Source organism: Perca flavescens, chromosome 5, assembly GCF_004354835.1.
Source record: "Perca flavescens isolate YP-PL-M2 chromosome 5, PFLA_1.0, whole genome shotgun sequence".
Classification (NCBI taxonomy): domain Eukaryota; kingdom Metazoa; phylum Chordata; class Actinopteri; order Perciformes; family Percidae; genus Perca; species Perca flavescens.
Window position 1 is genome coordinate 37711565 of NC_041335.1, and position 16352 is coordinate 37727916.

The following is a 16352-nucleotide window of genomic DNA, read 5'->3' on the forward strand; positions in this document are numbered from 1 at the left end:
CAAATTTGAAGAAACATTTGGACTCGCAGCACTGCAGTCAAAAGTCCCAGCAGGTGGAGCGAAGCAGAGAGCAGGAGGCCCCCCACCACCCAAACAACAAAAGCTGGACTTCGGTGCAAAACCAGTAAGTTGGTCTGGCAGTAGGCCAATGTTGTAAACGAAATGCTGCCCTTAAACACGGTTGACTCGCTCTCTTTCGTGCCATAATAAACCAGATCCGACTACTGGCCATGCTGAGGTGCCTCACAGTAAACCAGTTGTCATGTTTATGTTGAGGCTGTGGGGGTGTTGTCGGCAGTTGCTGCATGTAACTAATAAAGTAACTTGTAATCTAACTACGTTCATTTTAAAATCAAGTAATCTGTAAAGTAACCAAGTTACTTTTTCAAAGTAACTGTGGCAACACTGATCGTATGTTATCCTCACCTGGCACAGGCAAGTGCCACGAGTGCAGCGGCAGCGTTTTCCCTCTGCCTGTGTGTGTGGAGGATCTGCGGGTGGCCTGACTCCTGGGCGCCGTCCTCCAGCCAGGAGCAGAGCAGCCCCTCCAGGCCGTTGAGGCAGTCGGCGGGCTCTTTGCTGAGGCTGAGCGGCTGGCAGTCCCGGAGGCAGGCCAGCAGCACCTCCGCCGTGACCCCGCACAGTGCCGGGTCGCTGCGCGTCTGGGACTGCAGGAGGGGGAAGACCAGCAGCAGGCCGACGCGGGAGGTGAAGGGCGCCTGCTCGGGTTGCTGGAGCAGACCTTGTCTTTTGAGCAAGGCCAAGGTCTCCTCGTCAGCCCCTCCGGTCCCATCGCGCTCCTGCTGCTCCTCCAGGGCCAGCTGCCGCTGCGCCCCCCACAGGCCGCGCAGAGCATTCAGACGGTACTCCAGCAGGCGCGCGTACGCGTTGCTCTGATTCCCACAGACGGCACGCAGACGCTCGGCAAGCTCCACCGGGTTCTTGGTCTCAAAGGTTAGAATCTGGGGGACAAAAGGATGAGGTTAACATTAAGAGCAGACAAAACTGGGACAATTTGTCGGAACTTTTAGAAAAGAATAAACTTCATAAATGCCTTTATTTATTTATTTTTTTTACAGAAAATGCATATACAGTACATATCACACATTAAATACTAGGGCTGCCACCTCTTAGTCGATTAGTCGACTAATCGGTCGTTTTGGTTTTAGTCGACTAAGATTTCTTTAGTCGATTAGTCATTGTTTATGCTTATTCATGCTAAATTACTTATTTCCAAGAAACTTCTGAGCACATTTATGGTAAACACAAGATTTAAAGTGGTGCTTTTGCAGGATTAATTGTGGAGAAACTCAGTTTTACAGATGGTTAATTAACTACATTTATATTGTGCTTTTTTAGTCTTAACCACCTCTCAAAGCTCACAGCTCTGTCAATTAAATCAACTAATCGATTAGTCGACAAAATCGTCTGCTCTCTCTCCCCCCTTTAGGGTCCATGTTTAGGATGAGAAACTAGAACAGTGACAAGACGCCATCACTCGCCAAGTCATGGCAACCAAATAAACAACAGAGCGAGTACTACTTGTAACTCAATCTTATGCAGAGTTAGCCTGACAAGCAAGACCCACATCCAGATGTTGGGTCTGGGAACTCTCCATTGATGGAGCTCGATCCGAGGGGCGGGATAAACGGTTGTCTTTCAAATTCCCTCTGCACGCAATAGGATAGCGCTACAACCAATCAGAGCAACGAAGAAGGTAGCGGAGCTAGTTGATAGATTAAACTTTTGCCGTATCCGGTCGGCAAAACTCCGAACACATCTTCCTTTTTTAAGAATGACTTCAGTGCCGTTCTTTGTTCTTTTATCAAAGAAAAGCTGAACTCCAAGTCAGCAGCCATAAGCCCCGCCCACCGACTCTATACACGATGTGATTGGCCTGACCAGAGTTTGGTTTTTCCAGCTCGCAAGCCAACGGAGAGCGCCTAGACCTACAAATTACATTTGCTGCCGTTAGGGTGCGTCTAGATTTCTAGGCTACGGCAAAGTGACAAACAGCGACGAAAATCATGACATGAAATCCGCACTCACACAGGTCCTGTGAAATATATGACAGCTACAGTTTACTGGAAAATAGCATTGTGGACACTGAATTTGATGAATTTACTGTTTATCAGAGCCCAGATGAGACAAGAAGCTAACGTTAGCATACAGTAATTGTCACACAGATATTCTCTCTCTCTCTCTCTCTCTCCATTTCCACAACACAACCATGAATCACTTCCAGAGTTGTGTCTATAGTTCCTTGGACTATAAAATAATGGTCAGAGATAGCAAAGGCACATTCGGCATAGCCTATTACAAGCTAAACAATGTGCTTCATGTGCACTTAGGCAGCATTTCAGATATTGATTACACTCTATCCATTATACCATTTAGCAGGCACAATTTGTATTGATTCCATTTTCAAAAAGGCTGCTAATATTACAGTAACACTCCTTAACTGGATGATGGGCCTTTCTCCACCTTGCTCTCCAAAAACCCTGCTGCATGTGGATAAAAATAGTCGGCATCCCAACACCTACGGAAACAGCACCGAGTGACCCAGTCAGTCTTAAAACCGGAAACACGGAGAAGGCCTGAACTGGAGAGAATCTGAATCTAACCTAGAATACAGGGTTATTCCTGCAGAGAGGACTTTTTTGGCACGCCCGAAAAGAAGTTTTAGCCCCAAAACGTATTGTATATACGGAAGTTGAATGTAAAAACTGTCCATATGTCCACAGTTTTGTGCGCCTTGTTGTGGATTGCCACTTTTACAATAGGTACAAGATTAGACCAATTTAAAAAGTACAAAATTGCCCTAAATTCACGCATGCTGCTCCAGAGCCTGGGTCTGCCGAGGTTTCTTCCTAAAAGAGAGTTTTTCCTCGCCACTAAATGCTTGCTCTTGGGGGGAATTACTAGAATTGTTAGGACTTTATAAACTGTAGTGTGGTCTACACCTACTCTATCTGTAAAGGGTCTCGAGATGACTCTGGTTATCCACATACTTGTCTTGACATCCACATTGTGCCACTGCATACCTGTTGTTGAGCGCGACAAAATGAAGAAAACAAAAGGGTGATGGGTTCAAACCTGCCCCGGGTTTCCCCCAGAATAATGCCAGGATCAGACTACACAATGTTGCCTTCTTCAAACTTGCCGGGGGACAGGAAGCTACGATTCCAATTAGCTGCATTAGCAGCTCCTGTGAGTTTATCATGTGACAGAGAAAACGTGAAAGGTGGAGCAGTATGTCCTGTATGTCCCTTACTGGCTAACGTATTTCCAGATGGAGCATGAATATGGAGCATCTACCCCAGTTCATGCAAACGCCAATGTAACATTTCAAGCCAATAGGAATACTTTGAATTGATGGTGGTGGTAAATATTCATGGAAAAGGACAAGTTGGTGAACGGGCAACAAAGATTTTGATACGAACAACTAAACACGTTACACACTGGGTCTTTAAAAATACATTTTTGAAAGATTATTCCCAGGGGCTTACCGGGCTTTTCAGCTTTCAATACATCGGGGGAAAACCTGCTGCCCATTCCCATTTATTAATTAACCGGTGGTTTGTCATCTGTCGGAGCTAGTGATTGAAGATATGAACTTCTATCACAACAGCATGTGGGTCATGGCTGAATAATAAAGCAGCTTTCTGCAGCTGTTACGTGTCCAACACTAGCATTAATAACGCAATAGCTTGATGATTATGGTACAGTTAACTACCACTAAGGTCTATATAAGAGACTTCAGATACAGTATTAGGGGACCACTAAGGTCTATATAAAAGAGACTTCAGATACAGTATTAGGGGACCACTAAGGTCTATATAAAAGAGACTTCAGATACAGTATTAGGGGACCACTAAGGTCTATATAAAAGAGACTTCAGATACAGTATTAGGGGACCACTAAGGTCTATATAAAAGAGACTTCAGATACAGTATTAGGGGACCACTAAGGTCTATATAAAAGAGACTTCAGATACAGTATTAGGGGACCACTAAGGTCTCTATATAAGAGACTTCAGATACAGTATTAGGGGACCACTAAGGTCTATATAAAAGAGACTTCAGATACAGTATTAGGGGACCACTAAGGTCTATATAAAAGAGACTTCAGATACAGTATTAGGGGACCACTAAGGTCTATATAAAGAGACTTCAGATACAGTATTAGGGGACCACTAAGGTCTATATAAAAGAGACTTCAGATACAGTATTAGAGGACCACTAAGGTCTATATAAAAGAGACTTCAGATACAGTATTAGGAGACCACTAAGGTCTATATAAAAGAGACTTCAGATACAGTATTAGGGGACCACTAAGGTCTATATAAAAGAGACTTCAGATACAGTATTAGAGGACCACTAAGGTCTATATAAAAGCATCCAAAGAGCACCATGTCAACAACAACACGACGCACAAGTACAAACATCGGGCCCCTTACGTAGGCTACGGCGAAAGCTCTGCGTGGAGCCTCCGCAGAACCATAAATCACGCTGAGGTCTTCCACAAACCGAGGGAAAACACTGAACCGGCTGAATTTGTACAGTTGAACGCACCAAACTGTACATTATATACAAAATAAAAATCAAGCAGTGTCTGTTGACGAGCACACCAAACATTACACCAATCTCTGCACAAGAAAAAGCCAATACATTTCACACTTTGAAGAGTGGAACTGTGCCAACACCCCACTTCTCCCATCATAGAGCTACAGCTCTAGCAGACTGTTAAAAAAGCACATACGTTGGAATATTAGCTTGTTAATATTAAGTTCTTCAGGGTTTTAAGCTTAAAGTGCCATGAAGTGGACTTCCTGAATTGGGATTGGTTGATTGCAGGTGTGAACTCATAAATATCTCAGACTTAATCAGCGTTTTCAAAGCCATAATAAGACTTAGGTGCAGCACTCGAGCAGTTTTTGGCAGCACCTAAGTTGTATGAATTGTAAAATCAACGTGAGCATAAAAGCTAACTAAATGACACTCAGATCTTATGATTGTCCCGGGTGGAGTTCTTTACTTATTATCTGCTCTAGCTTTTCCAACATTTTAGACACAGACATGGTGCCAATAACGGTGCAAAATGATGTCAAATTAAAAACAGTTTTTTTTGAAAAAATGTCACATTTTCTTGAGGAAAGACACCTAAATCCCTCGCCAAATACGTGCACTTAAGTCTCTGAAAAACCTAGGTAAGGGTGGACACTGCTAATTCACAACTGCTGGATGAATTCTACATGTTATTTCATAATAACTGGTTAAAATATTGATGCTAACCTAAATGACACATGCAGCAATGGCAAGATTTAGGTAACGGCACACATAGGGTTGTGAAATTAATCAAATTTTTAATTGCGATTTTGCCTCTTAACAATCACAAGATTTTTAATTTCATTTTAAATTTCCCAGTTCAAGGTGTTTTCACTTTTGTTTAACCGTTTTATTTTATTTCAATAAATGCAACATCTTTCCAAAAGTCAATGGCAATTGCGTTACATTATCGGGATTTCAATATTGGTCAAAATATTTGTGATTAAGAATTTTTCCATAATCAAGCAGCCCCAAGATAACATAAGGTATCATCTCACTCTCAATACTGTTCATTATCTACCCCCCCAACCAGGCATTAGATCCCAGCGCGTGGACATGTGACACGAGTACTCCAGTACTGCGGCAAATGTTCTCTACAGACCGGTGGACAATACTAGCTCTACCTTTATTACACTGTAGAGGACCGAAATATCGAGGATACATAACTGTTGGCTCGAAGTTTCCATCGGCATCCCTCTACAATCCAACATCAGAGACACGTCCGCTTTCTAGATTGTGCCTTCAAAATAAAAGCCTACATTTCAGATAAAAAGAAAAAACATCTACTGCGTTCAGTCAGGTCACATTAAATAAAAACCTCAACGCTGGAATATAAAATTAACTAATGCCTTGTACAAGGCACAGAACAGATTTCAAAGTAAAAGGGCTATTTCATAAATGTAATAACTGTGGGAAAGAATATAGATTTTAATAAAAGGTATTACTAACTCCCTCTACCACTCTTTTCAATTACTACTATCAGGCTGACAAAACAAACTTCTACTGGCCCGGAAAATAATGTACAAGAAATCTATCATTACCTCTGCAATAACCACTCGGAACAACATCAAATAGGTACTGTACAGCTGCTGTTTTGGAGGTTTTAAAATGTGTGTTTTAATGAGCTTTGAGGAAAGAGAGTTATTGTCACTGCTTGAGACAGAAAGTCATCCATCCATCCATCGGGGGTGTGTGTGTGTGTATATGTATACGTATATATATATATATATATATATATATATATATATATATATATATATATATTTTATTGTATGTCTATTGCAATCACATGTGAAAAGTAACTACATTTGCACAATGTGAATAATTTTTTTTTTAAATCCAGAAATGTTTTTGAATCAAAAATCTATTTTTAATCAAATCTTGAGCCTGAAAATCGATATTGAATAGTGACATTTTCTAAATAGTGCACCCCTACTAACTAACTAACCAACCAACCATCCATCCATCCATCCCTCTCTATATAAATCTATCCATCCATCACACCCCATACAAGTCGCCATACCCCTACTGTCTGACATCCAGCATCCAACTCAACATTGCTTCTTTGTGTTAAGAAAACGAGAATACACAACTTGAGTCATAAAGACATAAAAAGGTTTTTATGACAACTGTAGCATTTGAAACACTCGACAGTTATTATAAAACACTCGAGATGAAGTGGTGTAACTGCAGTTCCACTATTCAAAACAACAGGAAAGCTATGTCATCTTCAATTATCAAACGTGTAATCAAACGGCTGTGGGTCAACAGCTACAGTACACAAGCCAACCCACATGAGAAAACACACCGGTCTCTACGCTGCCATTTGTAGATCCAGAGTAGGGCTGCAACAGACGATTATTTTCATCGTTGATTAATCCGTGGATCATTTTCTGGAATAATCGATTAGTTGTTGGGTCAATAAAAGGTGAGAAATGTGGATCAGTGTTTCCCAAAAAAGCCCAAGATGATGTGCTCACGTCTTGTTTTGTCCCCAACTCAAAGATATTCAGTTTACTGTCACAGAGGAGAGAAGACACTAGAAAACTACAGATGTTCCGATAATTTCTTTTCTTCCCGATTCTGATTCCTGAACTTGTGTATTGGCCGATACCAGTGTGTTATATACAGTGGTGCTCATAAGTTTAGGAAACCATGCTAAAGTTGACTAAAAAGAGAAAAAAAAAAAAAAAAAAAAAAAAAAAAAAAACTGTCTTTTGGAAATTGATCTTAATGCCTTAATTTAAAAAAACAATGAGGAAAAATCTTATCTCACCCTCATGGGTTTATAACATAGGGGTGGCTTGACTTATGCCCCCTGAATTTTAAGGAAGAACATTTATTTATTTACGATACATTATTCATTTCACAAAGAAAATTGGTGTTTTTAAAAGGTTGGATTTTTCCTAATTTTTTTTAATTAAAGCATTAAGATCAATTTCCAAAATATGATTTTTTTTATTCCTCTTTTTAGTCAACTTTAGCATGGGTTCCTAAACTCATGAGCAGCGCTGTATTTTACTATGTTTTAACTGTTGTATACTAAAAAATCCTATATCTATGTGATATGATTTCCATCTTTGTTGTTAAACTCTTTGTGAAGCATGAACAAACACAAGCAATCAACGCCACAGAACTTCCTCTCATTATCCAGTTTTGACAGTCAGTCAGAAACATAAATAAACACTTTCAAGTAGATTTTCTTCGGGGCCAAATTATGTGGCATCGGATCAGTGCATAAACTTCAGTACTTGCCGATATCGATACCAGCATTTTAAGGTTCTGACACACCAACCAGATGGCCAACCGTCGATAGAAAAGCCAGTCGGACTGATCAGTCGGCTCCCCGAGTTGGTCCAAAAAGGGCCTCAGAACACACCGACGCAAAGCCGACTTGAGCGTATGTTCTGCGTGTGCGCGAGACGTAATACGTCTCCATAACAGCAGGCGGCGCTAATCTGTATTGTCGCCCAAAAAATGAAAACCGTAAATGACGGAACATCTCTCTAGACCTCGTAAACACAGAGCAGGCTGTGGTCAGTCACTGTTTTCATCAGAGAGAGGTGATAGTAGTCAAGAAGGAACGTTGTTGTCATTACTCGCCGAACGGAAGACAATACCATGGCGAGTAATAAGACGATACTGGCGCCCTGAGCTCTCAGGCTCTCCAGTTTTCTCTAGGGGTGGGAATCACCAGAGGCCTCACGATACGATATCATCATGATACGATTTTATTAGGGCTGTGCTCGATTGAAGAAATTCTTAGTCGACTAACACTCATTCAACTGTACCGACTAATCGATTAGTTGATTTAATCGACAGATCTGTAAATCTGAGTTTCTCCACAAAGAGTCGTGCTAAAAGCACCACTTTAATTCTTGTGTTTACCAGAGATGTGCTCGTACGTTTCTTGGAAATAAGTCATTCAGCATGACTAAGACCAAAACCACCGATTAGTCGACTAAGAGAGAGCAGCCCTAGATATTATTGCGATTTTAAACATATTGCAATATTCCGCGATATATTGCAATGTATTAACTTTTTTACAACTTATTATATAACAAAATTATTCTCAATTTGAAAGGATGTCCCCAAAAGAAAACTTTGTCAACATCTGTTTCATCTAAAAAGATACATTTCTCTGTTTGTTCATCTCACTTTAATTTTATTGCCGCAAAATGGGATTGTCAAGCAGACAAAATTACCAACACATATATAATAATAGATCGATACCTGGCGTCTGTGTATCGATACATCGATATTACTACAGAAAATATTGCGATACGATGCTGTATCGATTTTTCCCCACACCCCTAGTTTTCTCGTGCACTGATTCGCTAGTCAAGGGCTAGCGCTCCACCAATCAGATTGGTAATTCAGTCCGACTGCACAACGGTATCGGAACTTAACTATAGAAAACATTCACATTTAACAAGCTGACAACTAATGGATTAATCACTGCAGCTCTAATCCAAATAAATGTTCACTGTGTGGTGCAGTGGCGAGAGCGCCTAGTTTAGAAAGCTGCTGCGCTGGCACTGCTAATAAAGTTGAAGCTGTGCAACTTGACACCTGAGGTACAGGGATACATGCAGAGTGCGCCTCTCATATGCAGTTATCAGAATCACCTTTAATAGGAAAGTACATGTAAACACACACACGCACGCACGCACGCACGCACACACACACACACACACACACACACACACACACACACACACACACACACACACACACACACACACACACACACACACACACACACACACACACACAATGACTTTTTGTTGCTCAAAAGAACAGACACAGAAATAGACATATGGTGAAAGACAGGGACAACAAAACTGAACAAGGTAAACAAACTAGAGCTAAATGTGAATATATTCAAGTTTCTTCACTCCTCTGTGACAGTAAACTTAATATATTTGAGTGTCATCTTTGGGTTACACTGATCGACATTTATTTAAACAAAGAAAGCATGTACAGTCAGAGGATTTGGTAGCGGGGGAATAAGTCCTATAGTTCCCAAAAGTTTAATACTAATTTGTTGTTTAGCAAATTGAGTAACTTGAGTATAAAATCTTACAATTACAATACTGTTAATATATTACCATAGCACTGACTTGCACTATATTTATATTTAAATCACAGACTATACTGATATTGCACCATTCTTTCACTCTCTTCTTGTAAATTCTATTGTATTGTTATACTCTATACTTAACAGTATTTGTTTTATTTCTTAAATGTCCTTTCTGTTTTTATTCTTTATATGTTTGAGTGTCGTACTTTGAGAGCAAAGATTAACCGGAGTTATATTCCTTGTTTGTTTACGCAAACCTGGCCAATTGTCCACCTTTAAAAAATTAGTAAAAGCATGGTTAATACAGCAGCAGCAGTGTGATCATGCCATATGACATGTATAGCTGTGTGTATGTGAGGTGTGCATCTGTGTGAGTCCGAGTTAATGTGTTTATTTACTACACTTATTTTTATTGCTGTTAACTGTTTTTTTGGACATTTTATTGCATTCACTGTAAAAAATTGACTTCTTTTATTATTTGAACTGTTAAAAGCCCTCCTAGGGACAGGTGTTGCAAATTAGCCATGGCTACAAACACTGTGATACAGGCATCGGATTGTTAGTTATGTAATAATCTATGTTTTTTGTATCTGTCCCTATTTAAATAAAACTACAAATAAATAAATTTAAGTGGATTCTGAAAATAGGCTTTCAGAACTTTTATTTTGGTAGAGTTGGCAGGAAGTGCTCTGGTAACGATCGCATCCTTGACAGTGGGTCAATAACATGCAAGGCAAGAAACTTGCTACACAGCTGTACCGTTTTCACTGAGCGTGTGTTGCAGCAGACAGTTAAAATATACATTAAAAGAAACCTAAAAAGACACCCTTATCATAGCAGCGAGTGTGTGTTTTCTATATATAAACCTTTGTGTGTGTGTGTGTGTGTGTGAGAGATGGTTTTCACCCACCTCTTGCTCGGTGTCCCCCTGCTCCGACACCCCTATTTCACTGGGCAGCTCGGCCAGATCTGTGACTCGAATGAGTCCGTCGTGGAGGAAAATGGTCTCCTCCTTCACCGAAAGCCATTGGGACGAATCCACAGCCCCGGAGCCCATCGCTCTCTCCTCCGACAGTGATGCCAAAGGGGTCGAACATTAAAAATTCAGTGGGAGGATGACAGAAACGCCCTAGCTAGCTAGGCTAGCGAGCTAACTTACAATAACATAACTGCCGTTAACGGTCGCCGTCTTATTTGACGTTGGACGGGGCAGAGTTCGTTGCTACGGTGGAAGCTAACTGGCGATGCACGGGGGCAGAGTGCGTTGCTAAGCTGGAAGCTAACGGCGGACAGTCAAGCAGTGAACAGGCGGTAGTGGCAGCTCCTCTTCACATAACATAAGTGGTCGTGTCGTGCTAACGGTTCCTGCTAGCTGTCTGGCTAGCTGGATGCTAACTTACCGTATCGTTAGAACGTTACCGAGCAGAGTGGGCGTGACACCCGTACTAAATCCGTTATTGCGCCGCAGCGTTTAAACGGCAGTGTTTTCAGGACGAAGACTGCGTCCGTAGTAAGCTTTTTTTATAACGGTTAAATTGGGACCGCAAACCGATTCGCTATCGGCCCGGGGCGCTGTGTCAGTTGCTGGAGAAGATAATGAGAAGCTCCCAGCTGTCAGTGCGACGCCATGTTTCCAAGGCCAACTAGCCGCTCCCAGCATGCACCGCGGGCCCGAATAAAAGCTGTCAAAAATTCATGAGTTCATGTTGATGTCTAATAATAACAAAAGTTATTACTGTAATAATAAGGCAAAGGGACATTTAGAATACTGTTTATTTACATTTATTGTGTATTTCCTTTGAATATGTTTATGTTAATGTATGCACCATCCACCAAGGCAAATTCTTTGTAAGTGTTGGCAATAAATCCTTTTCTGATTCTGATTTACTAAATGTAAGTAAAAAACAAAATAAAAAACATATTTCGGCAGTTGGGGCACCAAAAAATGCTGTAAAATAATTTGTAAAATACAGTCATTTTTCATAATTAAAATACAGTTTGTAGCTTTTATTTTACATGAAATCTTGTGTATCTTTTGGCTTTTTATATGTAAAATGAAGGGTATTTACACCTAAACTTAAAAAAAAATTCTCTCTCTTCTCTAATTTAGGAAATATATTTAAACTGTTAATCTATTAAATAAAAGATAGCCTAAATATGTGTGATGTTACGATAAATGTAGACTACGTCTTATTTTTAATGTAAGAACAGATTAATTTTCTGATGGAAAATGGGAATGTTATGGTTATTCACTGTAAAAACTCATGAACCAGACCTTTCAGGAACAAACTCTCGCCAGATCTGCAGGGACGGTTCTAGTGTGGGGGGGGCAAGGGTGGCCAGTGACCCCCCCCTCAGAGAGTAGTATGAAGAGAGACAACAGTAGAGAGTAGTATGTAGAGAGACAGCAGTAGAGAGTAGTATGTAGAGAGAATGTAGAAAGACAGCAGTAGAGAGTAGTATGTAGAGAGACAACAGTAGAGAGTAGTATGTAGAGAGACAGCAGTAGAGAGTAGTATGTAGAGAGAATGTAGAGAGACAGCAGTAGAGAGTAGTATGTAGAGAGACAACAGTAGAGAGTAGTATGTAGAGAGACAACAGTAGAGAGTAGTATGTAGAGAGATAGCAGTAGAGAGTAGTATGTAGAGAGACAACAGTAGAGAGTAGTATGTAGAGAGATAGCAGTAGAGAGTAGTATGTAGAGAGACAACAGTAGAGAGTAGTATGTAGAGAGACAACAGTAGAGAGTAGTATGTAGAGAGATAGCAGTAGAGAGTAGTATGTAGAGAGACAACAGTAGAGAGTAGTATGTAGAGAGATAGCAGTAGAGAGTAGTATGTAGAGAGACAACAGTAGAGAGTATTATGTAGAGAGATAGCAGTAGAGAGTATGTAGAGAGAATGTAGAGAGACAGCAGTAGAGAGTAGTATGTAGAGAGACAACAGTAGAGAGTAGTATGTAGAGAGACAGCAGTAGAGAGTAGTATGTAGAGAGAATGTAGAGAGACAGCAGTAGAGAGTAGTATGTAGAGAGACAACAGTAGAGTAGTATGTAGAGAGACAGCAGTAGAGAGTAGTATGTAGAGAGACAACAGTAGAGAGTAGTATGTAGAGAGATAGCAGTAGAGAGTAGTATGTAGAGAGACAACAGTAGAGAGTATTATGTAGAGAGATAGCAGTAGAGAGTAGTATGTAGAGAGACAACAGTAGAGAGTAGTATGTAGAGAGACAACAGTAGAGAGTAGTATGTAGAGAGATAGCAGTAGAGAGTAGTATGTAGAGAGACAACAGTAGAGAGTATTATGTAGAGAGATAGCAGTAGAGAGTAGTATGTAGAGAGACAACAGTAGAGAGTAGTATGTAGAGAGACATACTAAAATAAATTTAAAAAAACGTTAAAAAAAAGTGACAAAAACCTCTAAAAAAGCTTCAAAAGCATTGAAAAAAGGGACAAAAATGTCAGGAAAAGCTCCAAAAAAGTTCAATTTCAATTATGACCCTGAAGGACAACAAGTTCATGGTCAATGGGAAGACAACACAAGAGTTAATTAAATCAATTAGTCAAACAGAAACATTTATTTCCATCTTTAATGCACAATCTGATGGCATGCAGTTTTGTATGACAGCTCTTTATAAATATATAACATTTACATTCATGGCATATTTTCAAATACAGGCCTATTTCAATATTCAAAAAGGTTTGAGTGCTTTTTACGCCATTTTACACCATCGACAAACAGAAAGCACTGCATGAAATGTAAAGCTGATCCAACTCATTGTTGCTGCCCATTATAGTCTAAGACCGTGTGTGCTGTGCCATAACATCCGCTTCTCTCTCCAGCCTTAGGCATCGCTTATAAAGCCGAGCAGGAATCCCTCTTCTTCTGTAATTGACTGAATTTCGCACCCCAGCCGTGTCTTTTTCCTCCATCAGCTTAAGTGCCTGAAGTAGGTCAGAGGCTGGAGTGAAGCCTCCAGAACAGCTGGAAAAGAAACAGGAAATGAGTGTCCGATACACAAGTCAACCTGATTAATCTGTTACACACAATAGACAGGAGACTGGTGTTGTGTCAAATGTATATGTTTAATTAAAGTGCTCATATTATGCTCATTTTCAGGTTCATAATTGTATTTAGAGGTTGTACCAGAATAGGATTACGTGGTTTCATTTTCAAAAAACACCATATTTTTGTTGTGCTGCACATTGCTGCAGCTCCTCTTTTCACCCTGTGTGTTGAGCTCTCTGTTTTAGCTACAGAGTGAGACATCTCACTTCTGTTCCATCTTTGTTGGGAGTCGCACATGCTCATCAGCTAGGTAAGGACTACTAGCCAGTCAGAAGCAGAGTATGAGGGCGTGCCCTGACAGTACCTAGGTAAGGACTACTAGCCAGTCAGAAGCAGAGTATGAGGGCGTGCCCTGACAGTACCTAGGTAAGGACTACTAGCCAGTCAGAAGTAGAGTATGAAGGCGTGCCCTGACAGTACAAGGACTACTAGCCAGTCAGAAGCAGAGTATGAAGGCGTGCCCTGACAGTACCTAGGTAAGGACTACTAGCCAGTCAGAAGTAGAGTATGAAGGCGTGCCCTGACAGTACCTAGGTAAGGACTACTAGCCAGTCAGAAGTAGAGTATGAAGGCGTGCCCTGACAGTACCTAGGTAAGGACTACTAGCCAGTCAGAAGTAGAGTATGAAGGCGTGCCCTGACAGTACAAGGACTACTAGCCAGTCAGAAGCAGAGTAACATCAAGCAACTTTGTGTTTTTTTCTGGGTTGAAATTTCAACATTTGTGGGACTTTTTCTACACTTTTCTCGACATTTTTGTCGATGTTATTCAAATTTTGTTGTAATTTTTTTTTCTCAAATTTTTTTGTCACTTTTTTGTCAACGTTCTTTTCCTCACTTTTTTTAAACAACGTTTTGTTGTTTAGTTTTTGTCGCTTTTCTGATGTATTTTTTTCTAATGTTTTTGTTACTTTTTTGTCACCTTTGGGGATGTTTTTGATGCATTTTTTGTCACTTTTTCCAGCGTGAAAGTTTTTTTTTTTTTTGCGTTTCTTTAACTTTTTCCAACATTTGTCACTTTTTTCATCGTCATTTTTGTCATAGCTCTGATATAGAAAGTTTTTGTAAATGGGTAAAATTTTACCCGAGGACAACAGGAGGGTTAAATAGCTCACGTTGCTGTATTGTGTCAACAGTTAACTTCATTTAATATTGGATGTGGCGTTTTCTTTAGCGGGGTGCAAATGTTCCACCAGAACCAGTTCCTTCCTGAGACTATTAAGCAGAGCCACTGTGTTTGCGTCTGGAGCTTAGTACCGCCTAAGACTGTTGGGATTGGTATAAAGAAATACAGTGTTTTTTTTCTCCTATCCCAGAATGCATCTGTGGTGTAGCGAGACCTTTACCCCACTGCGCTGTGGAGATAGAGCTGGCGATGTGAGACTGAACATCGCATATGCTTTAACCCGTCTGGGTCAAAGGTGAAGCCAACTGTATAAAATGCTACTTTTGGTCAGACTCGGACCGTCCTACAGAGCTCCGTCCTTTCAGCTGAAACTATTAACTTTGTGAATTTTGCTTTATTGCTTGTTGCTAAATAAATAAATAGACAAAGGTCTCATTGAGCTATTATTTCTTCACATAAAATGGCATAAAATGTAATTTCTTTGTTTCATTATTTGAATTCCCCCCAAAACTGGCACTGCTGTAACCAAAAGTTGTCTTAGATTAACATGAATAAGCTTATGGGAGCGAAAAAAAATACAAGGCCACGAACGGATCAGCCCCAGCATACATCCAGGACATGGTCAAACCCTACACCCCATCATCATCTGCTTGCTGCCCCCTCACAGCGAGGGAGAACTAATCCCTCAACGAAATCCAGACTGTTTGCTGTTCTGGTTCCTAAACCCCCAACCGGCCCGCCTACCAAGAGCCTGGGTCTGTCCGAGGTTTCTTCCCAAGAGGGAGTTTTTCCTCGCCACTGTCGCACTGCTTGCTCTTGAGGGAATTACTGTAATTGTTGGAATTGTTGGGGCTTTGTAAATTATAGAGTGTGGTCTAGACCTACTCTATCTGTAAAGTGTCTCGAGATAACCTATGTTATGATTTGATACTATAAATAAAATTGAATTGAATTGAATTGAATTAAATGGTGGAATTAGCTTCCCAGGGCCGGCCCCAGACTTTTCGGGGCCCTAAGCAAGATTGGGTTTGGGGGACTCTCCACATTTTAACATGATGCCACTGCACTAAATTAACTTGTGTATTGTAAATAGTTTAAGCAATCATAATGTAAAAATGCACATGTAAAGACTAATGTGAGACCTATGAGCAGCAACGCTATCTTTAAATAGACCGGCTCTGTTATGAGCTCTATTGTGGGACATTTCAAGCGCTCTTGGGGGCCCTCTTGTAGCCACGGGGCCCAAAGCAGCCGGCTCTGGAGCTCCCTATCGACATCACGACGGCCGAAAGTGTGTGCATCTTCCGCTAAAAACACATCTCTTCCGACTACACCAAAAGAAGAAAACACCCACATATATATATATATATATATATATTTCTTGATGCTGCACTTTGATATGGCTCTTTGTAGCATTGCCTATTTAAAGCTAATGTACTTGCACTTACTATTTTTGTCTGGATTTTGCACC

The 16352-nt window shown here is 40.6% G+C and overlaps 2 protein-coding genes across 2 annotated transcripts in view; both read right to left on the reverse strand.

Annotated features, from left to right (window-relative positions):
- LOC114556385 (probable E3 ubiquitin-protein ligase HECTD4) overlaps positions 1 to 11321 on the reverse strand; it is a 106589-nt gene extending 95268 nt beyond the window's left edge. Inside the window, 2 exon segments of the mRNA XM_028579312.1 lie at positions 427 to 962; positions 10601 to 11321. Of these exon segments, the coding sequence (XP_028435113.1) occupies positions 427 to 962; positions 10601 to 10747 (683 nt within the window). The 5' untranslated portion in view covers positions 10748 to 11321.
- A 1925-nt stretch (positions 11322 to 13246) lies between these two features.
- Positions 13247 to 16352, reverse strand: part of LOC114556300 (group 3 secretory phospholipase A2-like) — a 28508-nt gene continuing 25402 nt past the window's right edge. Inside the window, exon 7 of the mRNA XM_028579207.1 lies at positions 13247 to 13672. Within this exon, the coding sequence (XP_028435008.1) occupies positions 13486 to 13672 (187 nt within the window). The 3' untranslated portion in view covers positions 13247 to 13485. The remainder of the gene's footprint in view (positions 13673 to 16352) is intronic.